Source organism: Protopterus annectens, chromosome 12.part0 (assembly GCF_019279795.1).
Source record: "Protopterus annectens isolate FY-2018-M chromosome 12.part0, PAN1.0, whole genome shotgun sequence".
NCBI classification, from domain to species: domain Eukaryota; kingdom Metazoa; phylum Chordata; order Ceratodontiformes; family Protopteridae; genus Protopterus; species Protopterus annectens.
The window spans coordinates 1,129,186,105-1,129,206,823 of NC_056746.1; the positions used below are offsets into that span (position 1 = coordinate 1,129,186,105).

A 20,719-nucleotide genomic window follows, 5' to 3' on the forward strand; every position below is an offset into this window, starting at 1 on the left:
ATGAAAACAACTTACTAGCTATCTTCCGACGCCCACCATATTAGGTCAATAGTAAGTACTAGGCAATCAGTGTACAAACTGATTACAAGCCTAGCCAAAACTCCCTATTCAAAAGTTCCCTCTAGCCTCAAGGAAGAGAAGGGCAAGACAAACCAGCAAAGAATTTCAGGCTGCTTCTCTAATTATCTAGGTTTGCCTTGAAGATAGAAATGGTGCTACTCTGCTCGATATGTAGCGGAAGTTTGCTCCAGAGGTGAGGGACATAATGGATATGAATCTTATCACACTGTATCTTATTTATGTTGATGAAAATTTAGTTTCTTTAACTGTGAATTTGAGATACCATTTATTCTGTAAAGGAATAGGAGGTCACAGAGAGTTAGATCCTTCTTGGATTGAAAGGTCAGGCACATACTCACAGAGGAGTCTATAAGAGACTAAAGATTTTTGAAGCCACTGATCTTTTTAATTACAAATCTCTAAAGTCTCTCAAGTTGAGAGATATGTTTAGACAACTACATGCCAAATGGTGCATTACATTCTGTTCAACAGAAATGTCCTCAAACCCCCATAGCTTTCTTCTTATGAATCAGAAAATAACTGAATCAGCTGGCCTGTTTACACTCATCTCTAGATAAGGTATACAACCCTTCATATGTCTCTTCAAACATATATCAATACCTCTGAGATACAAATTTTAACAGTTCTTTTTGACACTCTGTGAAATTCTTAAAGCCTGGTAGCCTTTTCAAAGAGGATTAAGAATACATTACAAAAGAACCAATCAAAAAGCTTACATTATGGGATATTAGTCTTAGTAAAAGCCACCTAATTTCTCCACTTTTAACTTTTACTCACAATCACATCCCAGTTTCTAGTGGAGAGTATCACAACACCTCTTTTGCCTACCCTTTCTCCAGCTGATTCTCCTTTCAAACTTTTCTCATCTCAATGTATCCTTTTTTTTCCATTTTTTTTCACTTGGTTTCCAATAGGTTCATAGGTAGGTACTAGGCTATCGGCCCAAGGGCCTACGCAAGCCTAGCCAACAAGGTTCCCTGACTTACGCCACCCAAGAAAGTTATTTTCCTGTGCCACTGTCGAGTAGAGACACAGAAGTGATCCCCGGGGTGTATTTCCTATTTCCCATCCACTCATCAAGATTTTTCTTGAAGAGTGCTAATGAAGAACTTTGCTTTACATAGATGGGTAGCCTGTTCCAGAGTATGGGAAGTCTCTGGGATAGGAATCTATCCCTCCAGCATGTCCTGTTTATTGTGGTGACAAGGTTTAGGTCCCTAGAGCACGTAGCTCGGAGGGATTGGGATTTCTTTAGGTGTAGCATGTCCAACAGCTCTGGGTTTGACATAGCTTTATAATGTTAGGCAGAGATCATCTCTGAGTAGGCGATATGCTACTGAGTAAAGCTGGAGTTTTTTGAGGCGGTCAGTGTAGGGCATTTGTTTGAGTCCAGTAATCCTCTTTGTGAGGTACTTCTGTGGCCTTTCCAGCTGCTGCAGATGTCTTGTGAGGTACATTCCAAAAGGGGCGTTGTACTCTATAGTGGGTCTAATGAGTGTCAAGTAGAGGGGAACGATGACCTCTTTTTTCCTGGATGAGAACCCTTTTATGATGAGGTGTGCCACATAGAAGGTCTTCCTGACTACTGTAGCGATGTGACTATCAAAGGAGAGACTACTATCCACCTGGGTCCCAAGGTCTCTGATCACACATTCGGTGTTAAGTAGATTGCTGCCTATGTGGTAGTTCACGGGTACGGAGTTTTTACCAAAGGGGATGACACTGCACTTTTTGGCATTGAGCTTGAGGCCATGGCTCTGACACCAGGCATCTGTCTCAGAGAGGCCCTTCTGTAGGATGTTCACATCATTTGGGGACTTGACTATGGCTCCTAGTTTGCAGTCATCTGCGAACTTCATTAGCCAGAGGCCTTCTGTGTTAGCCTGCACTTCAGAGAAGTAGATACCAAACAGGAGCGGTCCCAGGACGGAACCCTGTGGTACTCCACTTGTCACTGGTTTGAGGTCAGATTTGGAGTCTGCAACTTTTACAGTGTGGGTTCTGTCAGTGAGCCAGTTGGCAACCCATCTTGTGATGTAGGGATTTATGCCTAGTTTATTGAGTTTAGCTATAATTCCAGAATGGGGGATGGTGTTGAAAGCCTTGGCGAGGTCAAGATAGGCTGTGTAAACCACCTTACCCTCATCTACGGCTTTGGTGACTGCCTCAAAGAAGTCGATCAGGTTCAGGAGGTATGATCTGCCTTTCACAAACCCGAACTGGGTGGGATCCAGAGTTTGGAGGTTACCAATGTCTTTGTTTATGAGTTCCATGATGATACGTTCCATGGCTTTGCAGACCAGGCTATTTCTGCCTGTTGTCTTCATTCTTTGCATTATAATCTCCCTCCTAATTGGTTTGCTTAATACCTCTAGACTGGAAATAATACACTTCCATCCTCCTAGCCACCTAATACCCCAACCTACCCTTTCACTATCTTCCTGGAAACTACATTGCTGGCCTGATACAGCCCTTTTCACTCTGCATCCCCAGTTAAAGAGCTAATCTACTCAGTTCTAATTCTCTCCACCCCCGGTGTGAAGAATGCCACCAACACCCCCCCCCCCTCATAAAAGGATCTCAAGACAGCCACAAAGTCACACCAACTACTGTCTTCCTCATGCTAGAAAGCCCTCTTTCTCTCCCCAAACAATATACTTACATCCCCTTACAATATCTGCTAACAGCTCCCTAAAGGTCCTGTCCATGTGCAGAACCCAATCAATCACCCAGAAAGTCAAGGTTTCCCTGAGGTATCTATTTTTACACTTGACAGTTAACACTCAAAACTCAACACTGAATTCAACACAACATACATAAAAAGTAACCACTCATGTGGCACTTGAGTGTGGAACAAAAAAGCACAGAACAGACACTATGACAGCACAAACTGAATTAATGTACCAAGTCTACCGTGTGCCAAAACTTCTTCAAAGCCCACAGAACATCAGGCACATAATATGAAAAAAAAAGTTCTTTCACATCACCTCCTTCAACATCAACATATGAACAGAAAAATATATCTTGATAACTGTAACATCTATAAAAAATCATTTAGTGATTACTTAAACTAAAAGATGCAGGAATAACTCTGCACATGCATCCTTACTTTTTGTGAACTATCTGATGTGAACATAGCCCATCACTACCCCCTACAGCCTGGAAGTGAGGGCATATCCTACAAAACAATTAATGTCATGCCATTATCACCTTTGAACAATGGCAAACAAAACATACAGCTGAGCAAATACAAACATGATATGAATTATACAGAAATTTGAAAGATTAACAGATGCCAGAAGAAATAACAAAACTCAAAGTCAGTATGTGCATTCTTAACTCCTTCCTATTGCACTCACCATTACAAGTCTCATAACACCCCACAAAACCACACCAGAATGATTTACCCAACAAAACTGCAGCACTGTACAATGTTGTTGTTGTTGTCTTTCAGCTTTTCCCGATTAGGGGTCGCCACAGCGGAACTCCGGTCCGCTAATGATTGGCAGTAGATTTTCACGGTACCGAGTTGCCAGCTCGACGCCCAACCTTCAACGAAGGCACGCCCATTCACGCATGTCTTTCAGAATGCCATTCGACCCGCGGGGAGGACATGCAGACTCCACACAGAAGGCACTCCACGCACACTAGCTGAGAATCGAACGGGAGAACCTCTTGCTGTGAGGCAACAATGCTACCACTGCACCACCGTGGATTGTTGCAGCACTGTACAATAATGGCAATAATACACACTACAGTCTTCCTCTTAAAAGGATGCAGAAAAGTCTAGCCTCACACACCCTGCTTAAAATGACAACCAACAATACTACAAAGTCCATCAAAAACTTAGGCTCCGAAACCCAACTGAAAATACTCTACAAAATAAATCTGATATTCCACAGTGGGAAATAAACTGTCCAGTATAGGATGAAATACACTTCTTTCTCAAAATTCAGGAATTTTTAATATCTCCCAGTTCATTATATGCCACAAAAACATGTTCTCAGTTGTCTTTCTTCGCCATTACACCTCCAACATTTGCTATCTATCTGAGGAAAAGTCTCTGAAGTCTGTTTGGGGTATAAAAATACCTATGCAAACACTTCCAAGCACACAAACATATATTTTGAAAGTAGGAATGTGTCACCTGCAGAATTGAGCACCCTTGGGCTAACAGCCTGTTTGCGCATTGAGTGCTAAACACCTTTAACTTAGCATAAAGACCAAATCACCGCCCTGACCCCCAAAGCCTGATGACAATAACAGCAAATTGCTCCTCACTTCATTTTCATAGAACCCCTCTTACTTCCATGCTCATGAAAAAGCTATCATCATCTTCTCTGACAGACTGGCAACATGTCAGAATACACAATTTTGGCCCACCCAGCATGCCTTAGGTACCAAGCTACTTGGCAATAAACCTGGCATGTTTTATGCAAGTTACAAGCTTTTTGCCTAGAGAAAACTGTGGCTTGCTAATACGAGGCTCCACAACTCAGCAGGCTTTCTCAAAATCCATTGATTCGTACTAAGCAATCGAATCTGTAGATCAGATGCCCAGGGTAGTCACAGTCCTTGGTGATCCTGCCTCCAGTACATATAGTAATCCTACCCAGTTCCTCATCCAGCAATTCAACAGCACTCTTGCTTTTCACTGTTCTTACATATGCTCACAAATTCAATACTGAGTATCTCTTTTGGGTGGACTTTTACAAAACATCAGTTTAGAGTTGCAGCACCTTCACAATCTTCTAAACGCACTTATTCCAAAAATTCCCTTGAAGTGTCAACTGATGAGACTGTTTGGAGGGCTGTGCCATTATCAAGGTACTCTCCTCTTAAGGGTCTGTGTATTGTTTTGTATGCACCTGATGCTTTCCCTTACACCAGCAAGTTTCTTCCTTAATTTTGACAGCATAACAAGAATTTTGTCATGCTTATAGTCTTACATTGTCAGCTGTATTACTCGTAGTGCTTGGCACTTCAGTCGGCAAACACTTAGCAGAGTTGTCAAAACTTAAAGGTCGAAAAAAACACAACTACTTTCTCAACTTGAGGTGCCACAACTTTTAACTTGCCATCCTGATCAGACTTACAGCAGACTTGTTTATGAAGTCTGAAAACTGCAAAAATACATCTATGGAAATGTCATATAGGATCTGAGTAGTAGCAGTTAAGTCCTTTTAAAATTTCAGTAAAAAACACATTAATGCAAACTTAATAGTGATATATAATCTGACCTACTTACACTTATTGGTGATATGAGCAAGTCTGACTTTTTCTGATGAGAAGGTTTCATTCAGGTCAAAAAGGTCCAGTGAAGGAGGTGGCAATTCCCTGAAAGATGGAGGAAAGACCTGTGCAAAAATTCACAATAAATTGGTTTATTTTGGTTTACTGATGTAATTCATTACACAAATGTAAACACATATGGCTACGGATAAAACATACAAAGTTCTGCAGCAAAACAATCAAACATCATTTAAAGCCAAGATATTATCTGAGCAACCCAAATCTGTGCTTGTGGTATAAGGCATGGAGGTAAGAAACCAGGTACAGGAGAATAAGGCACACTGCTAGATAGCAATGTAGAGGGCAACATTATAACACAATATGCATTACGAAATACAAAGTACCACAGAGGGGCTAATTGCACTTGTGTAGTTTCAGGACAGTGGTTTAGACTCCTGATGTGTTGTGCCTGAAGGCAAAAACATGCCAGCACATCTAACGTCAGTAAAAGACAGAAGTCACTGCATAACTCTAACAATGTAATGAATACTTTATACAAATACATATTTACAACTGTACAATGCATCAGTGGCCCAGAAAGGGGTACAGAGGGGATGCAAGACCAACTTGGTTAAGGTCAAGACTTATAAGTTACTCTACAAGTTACTCCATGGTAAGATTTGGGTGAATTCTTAAAACTGTCATAGGTCAGTCTAATCCATATTACAGGAGAACCAGCTGTAAAATAAATGTTAACAGAAGTGATGCTGCTTCACCATAGTCTAGCTGGTCATCCGTACTTAACACAGAATTTCTCTGAAACAAAATTTCTTAGATCTAACTCATCAAAATACAGTTCACTAAAGATAATTCACTTACCTGAGACACTGCCATAAAGAATGTTATGAGTTACAGTATAAATATCACTGTCACCAGAAAAACAATGTACTAGCTCATACAGCTAACTGCAAGCCCACCACTCATATAATGAATGCGAAAAATGGCCAATGAAACAAATTGGCACATGTAAAAAAAACCCAACAAAGTAATCCATAAAACAGATCCCAGCCCTGGTACATGCAATTAACTCTGCTCTCACCACACCTCTTTATGGAATGAAAAAAGGTCCCTCGATAACACCCGTTTTCTAGTTGCATTTCCAACTAATATCATTAGTTGTCAGCATCAGAAAAGAAGAGAAACAAGCAAATGAAAAAGGAAATTATTCTTTCAAGTTGGGACACAAGATCTGAACTGCCTATACATAGTAAGGCATTGCAAAGTGAAATTTAAGGGAAGGCAGAACTTGAGCAATTTATGAAATGGAGTGAATGGTAATTGATTAAAAAAAGAAAACAAATGTACAATGCAGGAAACTAAAAAAATGTTTAGAATGGTTTGATTTCTTTTCTATAACTGCATGCATACTGATGACATTGTTAAAACTGTCTGAATTTAATAAAGGTGTTTTTAAAAAGTTGGTAAAGAACTCTTTAAATATATTTCCCTCACTGTTACTTGGTTTGAGGAACAGAAAGTACAATTGTGTAAAATCTTAAAATAACAGTAGATGTCCTTCTCTTCTTTTCTCTTCACTGTTGCAGTATTCTTCACCTTAGGGATCTCCTGCCAAGCAAAGCCCAAAAGAAAAAGGGGGTTGTCGGGAGGGACCGAATACTACAGGGGAAGGACATCTACTGTCATGGTAAATGGGATGTCCCCACTCTGGGCCAGTAATCATGGAGCCTGAATCCTCACCACTGACACTGAAGAGGGGCACGTTCACCTGGAATACAAATGGATACACTCAGTATTGCCAGATAAAGACCTCTCTGCATCAAGCATAATCTCCCTTAAGAGCACACAGAGAGCACACACAGCCCAGGGGGGGTCTGGGTTTCTCTATCTGTCTCTCCCCAGGTCCCAAGTAAGGACCACTGGCACTGAGAAACCAGTGCTTCATGTTCCTGCTCCAAATAGCTGACACACACACACTCTGAGATTTAATTTGCGCGCGCGCACACACACATACACACACACACACACACACGGAAAAGGCTGGTACAGATTTACTAGCTATGCCACCTTCTGTCCACACTATAAGGTAGATTCACTGCCACCAGTCAGTTACTACAAAGCTCTTAAAAGGCTATCCAGTAATACTGAGTGAAGTTAATGTTAATACAAATGGTAATGTTGACCAAACAGCAAGGCTTTCAGGACTGGCCACAGTTATCACCAAATAAATATGTGCAAATATTCTCAAAAATTAAATAAAGGACCAGCCATAAAAGTTTAAATATATTTAATAATAAATAACAAAAGAACATGAAAATACTAAATAAAAAAGAACATGAAAATACTAAATATTTACTTACAGTAAAAACCAGTTTTAGTCACAGGAAATATTAAAAATAACACTGATGGAAAGTTTCACACAGATGCAGAAAAACAGTATTTAGCTAGTCCCACTATCTTTTCCTAACTGATCCAGAGAATTACTGTTCCTACTTACTGAACACAACAAGGCAAGATGATGTGGGTGAGGGTCTTTCTAGTCAGATTTCCAAGAATAGACTGCTCCTGAGAGTTCAGTATCCTCAATATTAAAACATTATTTCTGTACAGAATTATATCACATACATCTGGTCATCTGACTTTTAATTCCCACACTATCCTCCACACTAGAAGCTGCTAGGGTTTAGCATCTATGTACTACCATACATACCTGGAGCTTTTCTAAGATCTGTTGCAGCATCTGAAAGCCAAAAAACAATAAAACCATTCTACTCTTCCTATAGGACCTACAAACTATTCTCTAGTACAGACAGTGAGCCTCTGACTCCCTTCAAAACTGTAAGATAACATCTTTATGGCTTAACCTATAAAGTAATTTAATTTTAGGAGTATTTTTTTAAAGACAGGTGGATTAACCTCTTCTCTTCCAGAATATGCTGTTACAATGCATACATGTAGACAGTTACAATAATGCATGTACATTTCTTTTCTGTCCGGCAGAAACACTGTTGATACATTTTAACGCAAGCAACTTTACAAATACATTTTTAAACACAAGCATCTGTACAAATCAGTTTGATACAAAAATGACATATAATTCTTTACAAAATTCCAGCTAGTTGTGCTGGCATACATTATACATCCACTGCCCTACTTCTCCTGGCATGGCTGGCAGTACTTCCTGCCATCACTGTAAGATTTTACACAACTGTACTATATTCTTCTGCATCACTGGTGCAGTATTTGTATCACTGTTGCAGTGTTTCAGCATGTTAGGGAGAGTACAAAAGCTCAAGAAAAGGACTGGGGATGGAATGCTGGGAAGAGTTCTCAGTGAACCCATACAGAATGGCCCTAGAAACCATATCCAAAATGTTTAGAAAAGGTATGCACTGAAGACCAAGTAGCAGCTTCAAGGATGGAACTGGTGTCTAACCCCTTGAAGGAAGCACCAGAAGAGGCAACAGTCCTAGTGGAGTGAGCTCTGACTGATGAAGACAGACACTTGCCATGAAAAGAATAACAAAAAGACATAGCCTTAGATATCCAGGAGATGTTTTGCTTAAGAAAAGCCAAACTCGATGTCCTGGTATGAAAACAAACAAAAAGCTGGTCAAACTTGCAAATGGCCTTAGTTTTATCCAAATAATACCTGAGCTGTCTATGCAAATTCAAGGTATGAATGACCCTCTCACTAGCAAATTGAGGATACGGGAAAAAAAGGAAGGAAGTTGTGCTGCCTGATTCAAAGACAGCTCATTAATAATCTTGGGCATAAAAGAAGGATTAGTATGAAGAGACACCCTTGTCCCTGTGAAAAAAACAAAAAAGGAGGAATAAGGGCCTAAAGCTCAGAAACCCTCTGAGCAGAAGTAAGAGCAAGCAATAAGACAGTCTTTGCAGTACAATGCTGCAGAGAAGCTGAACCTGCAAGGCACAAAAGGAACCTGGGTCAATTTTTCTAAAACAAAATTAAGGTCCCATGGAGGAGGAATAGACTTCTTTGGGGCCTAAGGTGCAGGATGCCTTTAAGAAATTTTTGATTTCAAAGCAAGAAGTTAAAGGAGGATTCAAGGGCAGACAGACAAAAATAGCTGACAAATGGGCCATTACAGAATAATAGGCCAGACCAGACAGGACCAATTCACACAAATGGGACAGAACCAGAGGGACCCCCACTGAAAAGGGGTCCTGGTTATGAGCATGGCACCAGACAGAAAATCTCTTCTATCTGGACATAAAAGACTTTCTGGTTGCAGGTTTTCTTGCCTCCTGTAAAATCCTGAGCTCATCCTCAGAAAAGAGGTACCTAAAAGGTATCAAACCCCTATCACCCACAGTGTCAGCTGAAGAGTAGACAAGTGAAGACGGATGAGAGACCCCCCTGTCCTGTTTGAGGAGGTCCAACTGGTGAGGTAATCTTTGGTGACTGCCTCTGGCCAGATGCATTAAGACGGGGGAACCAGTGCTGTTTTAGCCAAAAGGGAGTCACTAGCAAGATTTTTGGAAGTCCAACTGAATCTTCTGCAGGACTCTTGGAAGTAGGGGAAGGGGAGGGAAGGCATAAAGAAACATCCCCTTCTAAGAAAAAGAAAGGGCATCTGTCTTCCATACCAGATGGCATGGCACTCTGGAATAGAAAGGGGGTGCTGCCTGTTTAGAGGGTAGGCAAAAAGATTTAACTGAAGAATACCCCACTGATGGACTATGTCCAGAAACACATCACTGTGAAGCATCCATTTGTGAGCCTGTGTTTTGAACCTGCTCAAACAGTCTGACATTTGATTGTGCTCTGAAGGAATATACACTTCCTGAAGAGTTAATTGATAACTGAGAGGTAGATCCCAGGTGTGAAGAGCCAGTCTGCAGAGAAGGTAAGACCTTTTGGCCCCCTGCTTGTTGACATACCACATAACTGTGGTGTTGTCTGTGTAAAACTTCAGAGAGCCTGGAGAGAGCATGGGGTGAAAACTCTGAAGGGCCAGAATCAGAGGTCTCATCTCTTTGATAGTGATATGGTCTGAATTCTGATGGGGGGCAGAGATCTTGAACTTTCAGGTGACCACAGGAAGTCCCCCCCTCACCCCATGTCTGAAGCATCAGTGAACAGTTCTTGAGAAGGAACCAGAGGCTGAATGGGCAGGTCTGGGTTGAGGGTAAGCTGCTGAATCCATCATTCAAATTCCCACTTCAGACAAGGGAGGACAGGTACTCTGCAAACCAGAAGCTGTCAATGCTGAAGCCAAACTGACTTGAGGTACCACTGAAGTTTCTACATGTGCAATCTGGCAAGAAGAAGCATTGAGGCCAACATTGCTACTGTCTGAATCCTGCAAACCAGATACACATGATCCTGAGAGGGAGTCAGGGCATACTTTTGCAAGTTGATAGTGAACCCCAGACTCTGAAGAGAGATTAGGTCAACTCCAGATCCTGTAACAGGCAACTGAGAGAAGATGCCTGAAGCAACACATCATTAGACAAGGAAAAGTACAGTTTTGTACCTACCATAAATGTAGAAGTTCGAGTGTATTCACTGCTGCAGTCATTACACTTGGGTTATCCCTGCCATCAGGCGGTCCCGCAGTCGGCCAGAGTTCCAAAGTCTTGGTCCGGCGTCGGTTGCTGTCACTTCTTCCCTAACGTCAGTGAGCCAGGGGTATATAAGATGCAGCCGACACCATTTTCTTCAGTTTTTCTTGCCCCAGATGTCAGGTGCCCCCAAATAGGTAGGCAATACATATTGCTAATAAAACATACATAAAAAATAAAAACAATACCTTCAGTTACAAGCAAATACACCACATAGGTTGTATAGGGTAGAAAGGTATAGATAAATCCCAGCTAAGAAAGTGGGGATGGAGGGAGGGTAACCTGGACTGCAGCAGTGAATACACTCGAACATCTACATTTATGGTAGGTACAAAACTGTACAATGTTCATCGTGTTTCACTGCTGCAGTCATTACACTTGGGTTGAATCCCAAAGCTGAGGTTGGGTGGCTGGGTCTATAAAGGATTCGGGGTGGCTATGAGGCCCTGCAGCACTGCAGTGGCAAAGCCAGCTCTAGATTTAGAGTAAAGAGGCAAGTGGTAATGCTTGGCAAAGGTATGCACTGAACTCCAAGTTGCAGCTTCCAAAATATCCTTGGTAGGTACTCCTCTAAGGCAGGCAGTTGAAGTGGCTGTTGCCCTGGTGGAATGTGGCCTAATGTTGCTAGGTACAGTTTTTCCATGCTGTGTGTAGCAGAAACGGATACAGTGTCCTATCCACTTTGAAATGGTCTGCTTTGAAATAGCCTTTCCCCGTGATCCTGCAGCATATGCTACAAACAATTGCTCAGTTTTCCTGAAAGCCTTTGTTTTGTCCAAGTAGAAGTGTAACTGCCTGTGTATGTCCAATGAGTGCAGAAGTCTCTCCCCTTTATTCTGGGGATTTGGATAAAATGTTGGCAAGTGAATAGTTTGGTTAAGAGCCACATTGGATACCACCTTTGGCATAAATGTAGGGTTTGTTCTTAAAGAAACCCTGTCCTGATGAAAAATGATGAAAGGTTCCACTGCCATCAGTGCCTGTAACTCTGAGACTCTTCGTGCTGGGGTTATTGCCAGAAGCAGAGCAGTTTTCCATGACACATATTTTAATTCTGCTGAATTGGCTGGCTCAAAAGGAGGTAAAGTTAGTTTTTCCAAGACAAAGTTGAGGTCCCAAGTTGGTGTTGGTGCTCTCCGGGGCAGTCTTATGTTTTTAGCCCCTCTGAAGTACTCTTTTAATACTGGATGAGAGAAAATAGGAGGATCCATGTTGTAATGAGCTGAGATGGCAGAGGCGTGGATCTTAATGGATGAAAAGGATAGGCCTTTGTCCAGCATCTCAGTTAAGTATTGTAATATCTGAGGAATATTTGGAACAAGAGGGTCAAAGCTTTGAGCCTGGTTCCAGGCGCAGAATCTCTTCAACTTTTCTGAATAGGATTTCCTGGTGCTGGGCCTCCTGGCCTCCAAAATGATATCCATAACAGCTTTAGAGAGAGGTGTTGGCTGCTTGGCTAAGTAATCTGCCATGCAGCCAGGTTTAAGGTTTTGAGCTGGCTGTGCAGGATCTGATTGTTTTGTTGAGTCAGACGATGAGGAAGTTGAGGTAAAATCCATGCTGGGCCTTGAGCCAAGTTCTTTAAGATTGGGTACCAGTGCTGGCATGGCCAGTCTGGGGCAATCAGGATCATTTTTGGCCTTTCTTGTCTGGCTTTTAGAAGTAATTTTGAAAGGAGAGGCAGTGGTGGGAAGGCATAAACTTTTAGGTTTTTCCAGCTGAACGAGAGAGCATCCACTTTCCATGCTTGTGTGTGGTAAGTCCTTGTGCAGAATTTCTGTAGTTGGCAGTTCAGAGGGGAGGCAAAAAGATCTATTTCTGGGCACCCCCATTTTTGTGTTATCATGCTGAATACTTGTGGATTTAATTTCCACTCGTGAGGATCCATGATGTTTCTGCTTAAGTCGTCTGCCAGAGTATTTTTCTTTCCTGGCAGGAATTGTGCTTGCAGATGAACTTGATAGGTCAGTGCTGTGTCCCACAAAGTCATGGCTTGTCTGCAGAGGGGATAGGAATGAGTGCCCCCTTGCTTGTTTATGCACCACATAACTGTGGTTTTGTCCGTCTTTAGTAGTGTTGAGTCCAAACACTTTTTAGGTACCACTGTAATTTCCTCATATGCAGTCTGGCATATGGTATTAGTAGTATGCAGGACGCCATGAACCCCAAGGCCTGCAGAATTTTTCTTGCAGGGAGTTGGGTTTTGTTGCCATCAATTGAAAGTACTGAGTCAGTTGTCTTTGTTTGTCTGGCGTGAGATAAGCCATCTGGGCAGTTGTATTTAAGCTGGCACCCAGGAATATTATCTCTTGTGAGGGCACTAGTTTTGACTTCTTTTCATTTACTGTGTACCCTACGCAAATTAGTAATCTTTTTACAAATGCCAGATGCTTTAGAAGAATGTCCTTACTCTCTGCTTGAATAAGACAGTCGTCCAAGTAGGGATATATTTGAATTCCTTTTTGTCTGCAAAATGCAATTACTGGTGCCAGGCATTTTGTGAAGACCCTGGGTGCAGTAGACAAGCCAAAGGGCAGTGCAGAGAATTGGTAATGCATTGTGCCAGCTATGAATCTGAGGTATCTTCTGCAATTTTGTCTAATTGGGACATACAGGTATGCCTCTTTGAGGTCCAAAGTAACAAGCCAAGCCTTCTTGCCCAGCATGGGAAGAAGTTGCTGTAATGTCAACATTTTGAATTTCGGAACATCCAGGTAAGTGAGTAGATAGGTCCAGTATGGGTCTCCAGGCTTTGTCCTTTCTGGGGACCAAGAAAAGTCTTGAGTAAAATCCTTGTCCTTGTTCCTGTTGTGGCACTTTTTGAATAGCTCTCATGTCCATGAGGGCAGTAATTTGTTTTTGTGCCTCTGCCCATTGATTTCGTGGCAGATCTGGCATTCCTTTTGGCCTTGGTAGAGTGTGAAAGTGGAACCTGTAACCTTGAGACACAATATCCAGAACCCATTTGACCCTTTTTTTTGTGAAAAAAGAGCTAGTTTTCCCCCTAAGGGAGCTGCCAAAAGGTAAGTGCTTGGCATGTGAAGAGGGGAAGTCATTGGGACTGTTTCCTATAAGGTTGTGACTTGTCTTCTCCTTCTTTTGGGGTAGAAGCACTCCACTGTCGTGGTCTGTAAGAGTCTTGGGGCTGAGATCTGCCTCTTAGGCATCTGTATCTGCCTCTTTGTGGTCTGTCTGACACTGGAAAGGACCAATTTTTAGAAGGCCAATTTCTGCTAAATCGAGGTGGTTGTACCTGTAAGAAATCCTTCACTGTTTGCATAGATTTTGCCTTATCCTCCATTTTCTTTAATACCTCTTCTGCCTTAACACCAAACAACATATCAAACTGTAAAGGAGCATCCAATAATTTTGCCTTAACATGATCAGGTAAACCTTGTTCTTTTAACCAAGCATGCCTTTGAATCACAGAGCCTGTAACTGCGGCTCTACAAGACGCCTCTAATGAATCAAAACCACATTGCAGAGTATGTTTTCCCACTTGTTCAGCTTCATGCAATAAATCCTGCATTTCCTTATAGTCAGGACTTTCTGAGCTTGTAAGCATTTTCTGTTTTAACAGAGACATTAAATATTGTTGGTATTTAAGCATGTGGAACTGGCAATTTAAAGCCCTTACTGCTAAAGTTGCAGAAGTGTAAACTTTCTTCCCCCATCTATCTAATGCTCTAGAATCCCTGTCAGAGGGAACTGGATTTTTAGCAGTGGAAGCCTTTACCCCTTTGGGACCTTGGGAAATAGTTTCTGGGTCAGCAGCAGGGTTTTTATAAAGAAATTTGTGAGAGTCAGGGACTCTGTAGTACCTATCTGGCTTGACTGGTGCTGGGGGCAAAGAATCAGGGGTTAAACTGGCTTCAGAGAACACATCATCCACAATATCTAACACAGGCGGAATAGCAAGGGGCCTGTGCTGAGGCAATAAAAGAAAATCTCTGAGCCTTTTCTTGGATTCTGAATAATTCTCCCAATGGAAATGCTCCCTCATGGTATGTACAGTTTCCCCAAAAGAGTAATCCTCAGGAGGAGAGGCTGAAGGGATAGATTCTTCAGCATAAGAGTCCTCATAGGGGGGTAAAGAGTATCCCTGGTCTGAAGAGGAATCAGAAGAAATGGAAATCTGGTCAGAGGAATCATAGTCTGTATCCTGCCTAGGCCTTTTATCAGGAGGGGGATGGGAACCCCTGATCAGAGTAATTAGGTCTTTGGCCATTTTGAGCATCTGTTTTTCAGGCATGGAGGCCTGCCCAGGTGAATGCTGTACTTGTTTCTTTGTCTTTAATGGCGTTTTAGACTTGGTTGTTGTTTTGATGGTAGGCTGTGAAGGTCTGAAAACACCCTCAGAAGCCGATGCCTGCTCAGCGGCTCCGGACCCATCTGAGGGGTTAATTTCCGTAGGCCCAATACCTTGAGTTTCCGGAGGCCTAGAAATCTCCACGTGGGAGTCGGAGACGGCCTGTGGCTCTGAGGTAGCGGGTGTCAGGGGCTGCGAATGCGCCTCATTGAGAACCGGCAACTGGCCTAGAAGAGGCTTCATCGTCAGTTTTGGACCTCAGATGCCTGTCCTTATCTTTGTCTTTGCGTTTTTTGTGTATTCCGGTCGTCGGTTGTTCCGACGGCATGGTATAATTGAACCTTCGGCCAAAATAATGGCGAGCAAAATCAAACCGACGTTTAATAGTGCGCTTGTTAAATCTAGCACAAAATTGACAACTAGTGACGTCATGGTCTGGGCCTAGGCATGGAATACAGTAAGAATGAAAATCCTTATGAGGTATTTGCTTCCCACAAGAAATGCAATTATTAACTTTTACTGACATCGGTCTGAGGCAAGAAAAAGTTTCCCCAACGGGGTACTTAGCTTTATTGAAGACTTTGGTTCTGAAATTCGAATTTGAAAATCTCAGGAGTCAGCCGACCGGCACTTGCGAATTGCTTTTGCTTCGAGCACCGCGCGGCAAGAAAGACTGAAGAAAATGGCGTCGGCTGCATCTTATATACCCCTGGCGCACTGACGTCAGGGAAGAAGTGACAGCAACCGATGTCGAACCAAGACTTTGGAACTCTGGCCGACTGCGGGACCGCCTGACGGCAGGATAACCCAAGTGTAATGACTGCAGCAATGAAACACGATGAACATCATCTGAATGCCTTGGAGCCTACAAAAGGCAATGACAGGAGCTAGGCATTTTGTGAATACTCTTGGGGCAGCAGAAAGGCCAAAGGGCAAAGCAGAGAACTGAAAATGAGATGAAACACAGAAGCATAAAAACTTCATGAAAACAGGTTAAACATAAATATGAAGGTAGGCATCCTTCAGATCCAAGGACACCAAAAATCTTGGGATAGTTCAAAAGGAATCACGGGTGGAACAGTAAGCATATAAAAATAAGGAACCTTGAGAAAGGTGTTGAGCAAGGAGAGACTCAGAATAGGTCTCAAAATGCCCTCCTTTCAAGGGAACCAGGGCCATCCTGGAGTAAAATCCCTTACCTACTTACGAAGGAGGGACAAGTTGAATAGTTCCCTGGTCCACCAAGGGCCTCTGAGAAATGAGGAATTTGTTCCAGAGGAGGTTGGGGAATCCCTGGAAAACGTAGGGAGAGACTTCCACACCATGAAGTAACCTTGACAGCTGATAGACATAACCCAGGAATCTGAGGTGATGACATGCCAGTTTGGAAGACAGAGGGAGAGCCAAAGTGACAAGGGAACCTGGCTGAGGGGTGGGGTGGGGGGGTGGGGCAAAATTTCAAAGAGAAGCAGGCCTGTCAGATAAAGGAGGCTTCTGGCCCATAGAAGCCTGAAACGACTTAGCAGGAGGAGCTTGCCTACCACTTGTCCTGCCTTTAGTGGCCTGATGAGGCTGCCTGCGAACAAAAGCAGGCTTGGTTGGATAATTCCTATGGAACTTAAGGATAGGAGAGACAAAAATATGTTTAAGGTCCTGCAAAGTTTTTACCTTTTCTTGAAGGGACAAACATATCAGCAGCAGCAGTCCCAGAAATATTTTTATTATCTAAAGAAGCATCCTGCAACTTGGCTTTAATGTCTTCAGGTAAATAATGTAGATGAAGCCAAGAGTAACACCTCATGACAGACCCAAAGGCAGCAGCTCTGGAAGAGGCATCAACAGCATCAAAGCTGCATTTGATAGAGTGGCAAGTCACTTGAGAGGTAGAACTCAAAATAGATAAAGCAAAAGATTTACCTTCAGAATCAGGGAGGTCAGATATATTCAGAGAAGCCTGGGCAATCAAGGCCAGGGTATATCTGGTCATGTGGGTCTGGTAATTGATGGCCCAAAAGGCCAAAGTAGAAGCAGTATAAATCTTACAAATCCTCTCTATTGCTCTACTATCCTTATCTGAAGACAGAATCTTGGAAGAGGGTAAAAGCTTAGAAGGCTTGTCAGAGGAGACTGACACTACAGCAGGGTCAGCAGAAGGACATTTAAATAAGAATTAACAATCTTCAGGAACCTTACAGAACCTGTCAGGTTTCTTTGGAGCAGGAGACTTACAAGCAGCTATAAAGGTGTCTAACAAAGCAGCCAACATAGGAGGTACTGCAGAAGGTTTAGTAGGTCTATACACCTGAAGCAACTCATAACACCTTTTCTGGATATCAAACACCTGAGAAAAATCCCACTTACAGTATTCCATCATTCTAGTTATTGTGTCCCCAAAAGACAATTCCTCAAAAGAAGACTAAGGCATCTGGGAAGAGTAAGACAATGACCCTTCATCAGATTCTGAATCCTCTTCTGAGGAATTGAGATCATTGTGCCATCTGTAGGATCTGAAGTCTAAGGGGGAGTAGGCACAGAAACTCCTTGGGGAGACTTCAGGGCCATTAAGGCATTAAACAGGCCCCAGGTAAACTCCTGCCATTCCTTTTGAGGATCCTTAGGGAGTAAAGAAGTATTCTTAGTCTTCTGCTTTTTCTTAGTAGGGACGTCAGCCTTAACAAACACTGTAGGTTCTGAACCCCGACGGGATTCAGTAAGAGTACTCAGAACCTCTTCCATATCCAAAATCTGTGAAATCCTCTTGGCCCCTTCGAGATAAACAACAGTGGTTCCCCTTGATGTCTGTAGCAGATGCCTGCAAAGTCTCAGACAACAAGCAAAAGGAAGGATCCATGGCAGCCTCAGACAGGGTCGTGGCAGAGGAATCCAATGTGGACACCAGATGGCCTACAGAGCTATCATCTGCTTCTATAGAAATGTCTGGTGGAGGCTGCACAGCCAAAGAATCCGGCTAAGTTTTCTTGGCCTTCTTCTTACTTAACGGTACTTCAAAATTAATTGATTCTACCATGCTACCCTGGGTTAACAGTTTAAGCCTCTAGTTCTCTAGACTGATGGCTAGAGAAGACAACTGGCTTCTAAGAATCTTAGGCGCAAAAGCCTTACAAATGCTGCAGGATGTATGGTTGCAGAAAGCACCCAAACAAAAAAAGACACTGTTCGTGATGATCTTTATGGGGAATCTGCCTCCCACACTGACATATTCCCTTTTTGGATGATGTGAACTCCAGGTAACCAAAAGAGAATACAACCAAAAAAAAAGATACCCCAAAGGGGCGCACTTGTCTCTTGGCTAGGTATTCAGCACAGAAAAAGCGTTTTCAGACTGATGATCGATGATGGCATTCAGACTGGTGGACATATGGTGCATACAAGATCTAAAGGCTCTGGCATACTGGCCAGATGTTGGGCTATCCTTGGCAGGATATTCTTAAGGTGAAGAATACTGCAACAGTGATATATAAGAACATCTACCAAAACCCCTCTCTCTCCAAATTTCTCTGTAATACCCATCTTCCCTCTTCACTTGAGTACCTTTTCTTCTTCAGAAGAGCTCTGGTAGCCGTAACTACCATCTCTGCAAACCCCAACTTTTCCACCGTAATCTCAAAGCCCTTCTAAACCTTTGCCCCTAAATTTGCTTCACTGCCCATTCTTTAGCTTTAATTCCTGCAGCGTCATCATCTCTGTTCCACCTTCTTAATTTCACACATATCTGTCTCCTTCTTAATCAGACTATTCAGCTAATCTACATTCTATGTTAAGAATTTCAACATACTTTTTCCACTTACCTGAGTCATCTCTGCCCTCTTTCCTCTCTTTTCCACATATGCTTGCCATCTCTGTCCAGTTCCCTTTCACTCTCTCATCAAAACCTGTTACCCTAATCTTCCAAGCTTGGTTCTCAGGGCCATTTGGATTCAGTAGAAACCCTATACTTGCTCCCCAGTCAACAGATTGCTCAAGACAACCATCATGTCTTGTTCAAACTAAAAATCGCAATGCCCTACCAAGCACAAGTTCTCAAGCTTTCAACTAACTCATGATTCTCACCTACTTCATCATATTCACTTATGCATTCCTCTTTTCCTGTCTGTCTCATTCCTGGACATGCACTCTTTGTGCTTCCTGAAACTGCTCCCTTACATTCAGCTGTTCTTCCTTAACCATATCTACTCCCTTTGAGCTCACTCTCCCCTCTTTATTTATGAGTAACACCCCACTATCTATCATCCATCACATTACATGTCAGCCATATAGGTATCGTAAGCATCACTTGACTAAACCCACACTACTTACTATACAGCATGATCAACAATCTACCATCTCCCTTTCCTCTAGAAACAGCAAAATATAACAGCAATAAATATAATGACAAAGGTTTACTTTGATTCACCAAGATCCCACACCCTCTAGCCTAATTGCCCATTATACTGCTGCAGGAAATTTGAATAGGCACAATCCTACAATGCAATTATTTCTGCAAGGAGGGCTGTGCTTCCCTCAGCCTGCACACCAAAATATTGGTTAAGGTGAGAATGTATAAGTAAATATACTACTTCCAAGCTCACATCAGCTCCAAGAATAGGGAAAAAAATGTTATCTTACCTGTGTGCTTTTGTGATCCTGGAAGTAGTACTGTTGGAAACTGGAGTTTGCAGGCATGGTCCCAACATTAGAATGTACAGACAGCATCCCCTTCAAAACACTTTTAAATCAGTTAGCTGTTGCTATGCTTGTTAAACAGGGAGGTGAGGTAGAGTGATGAGGAAACTAGGATCAGGAAGTTTGGCAACTTAGATATAAAAGTAGATCCTAATAGTAAAGTACGTCACTTGGGAAAACTTCAGCTTCTAATGGTATTAGCTCCCTCATGAACCGTCATGGTTCTTAGATATTAATAGCAAATCCAGGTTCCTGCAGAGTACAGTCTCCCATTAACACAAATACATACCTACACTTGAGATCATAAATAATATTTCAGTTTTAAAGCTGTACAGAAATCCTGCAACATTACAATGAGCAATGTGCACAATCTCCTCTTTCATCAAGTTCCTCAGGAATGCCCTGGCTAAGAAGTCTACTTGTCATCAAGCCAAAACATACCCTCACCCCTTAAAATTATGTAAAGACATTTTAGGATGCCTCTTGGAAAGGGTAAGTGTTCATAATCTGCACAATATGCAAAACACTCAGCGCACACAATGCTCCAGAGACCTCAACCTCATTACCACAATCAACAGAACATGCTAGAGGGACAGGTTCATAACCCAGAGACTGCCCATGCTACAGAGTACACTTCCAATACAAGTCAAACAGAGCACCTCACTGGCCCTTTTCAAGAGAAATCTTGATGAGTGGATGGGAAATAGAAAATTCACCCCGGGGATCACTCCAGTGGCTCTACGCGACAGAGGCACTAGGAACTACGGTCTGGTGGCACGATACCAGGGTAATCCTGTGGGCTAG

At 42.4% G+C, this 20,719-nt stretch overlaps 1 protein-coding gene across 1 annotated transcript in view; it reads right to left on the bottom strand.

Annotated features, from left to right (window-relative positions):
* The window catches only part of IFT52 (intraflagellar transport 52), a 906,963-nt gene that overhangs the window by 66,559 nt on the left and 819,685 nt on the right, over nucleotides 1-20,719 (bottom strand). The window contains exon 12 of the mRNA XM_044090140.1: nucleotides 5,330-5,438. Coding sequence (XP_043946075.1) covers nucleotides 5,330-5,438 — 109 coding nt within the window. The remainder of the gene's footprint in view (nucleotides 1-5,329; nucleotides 5,439-20,719) is intronic.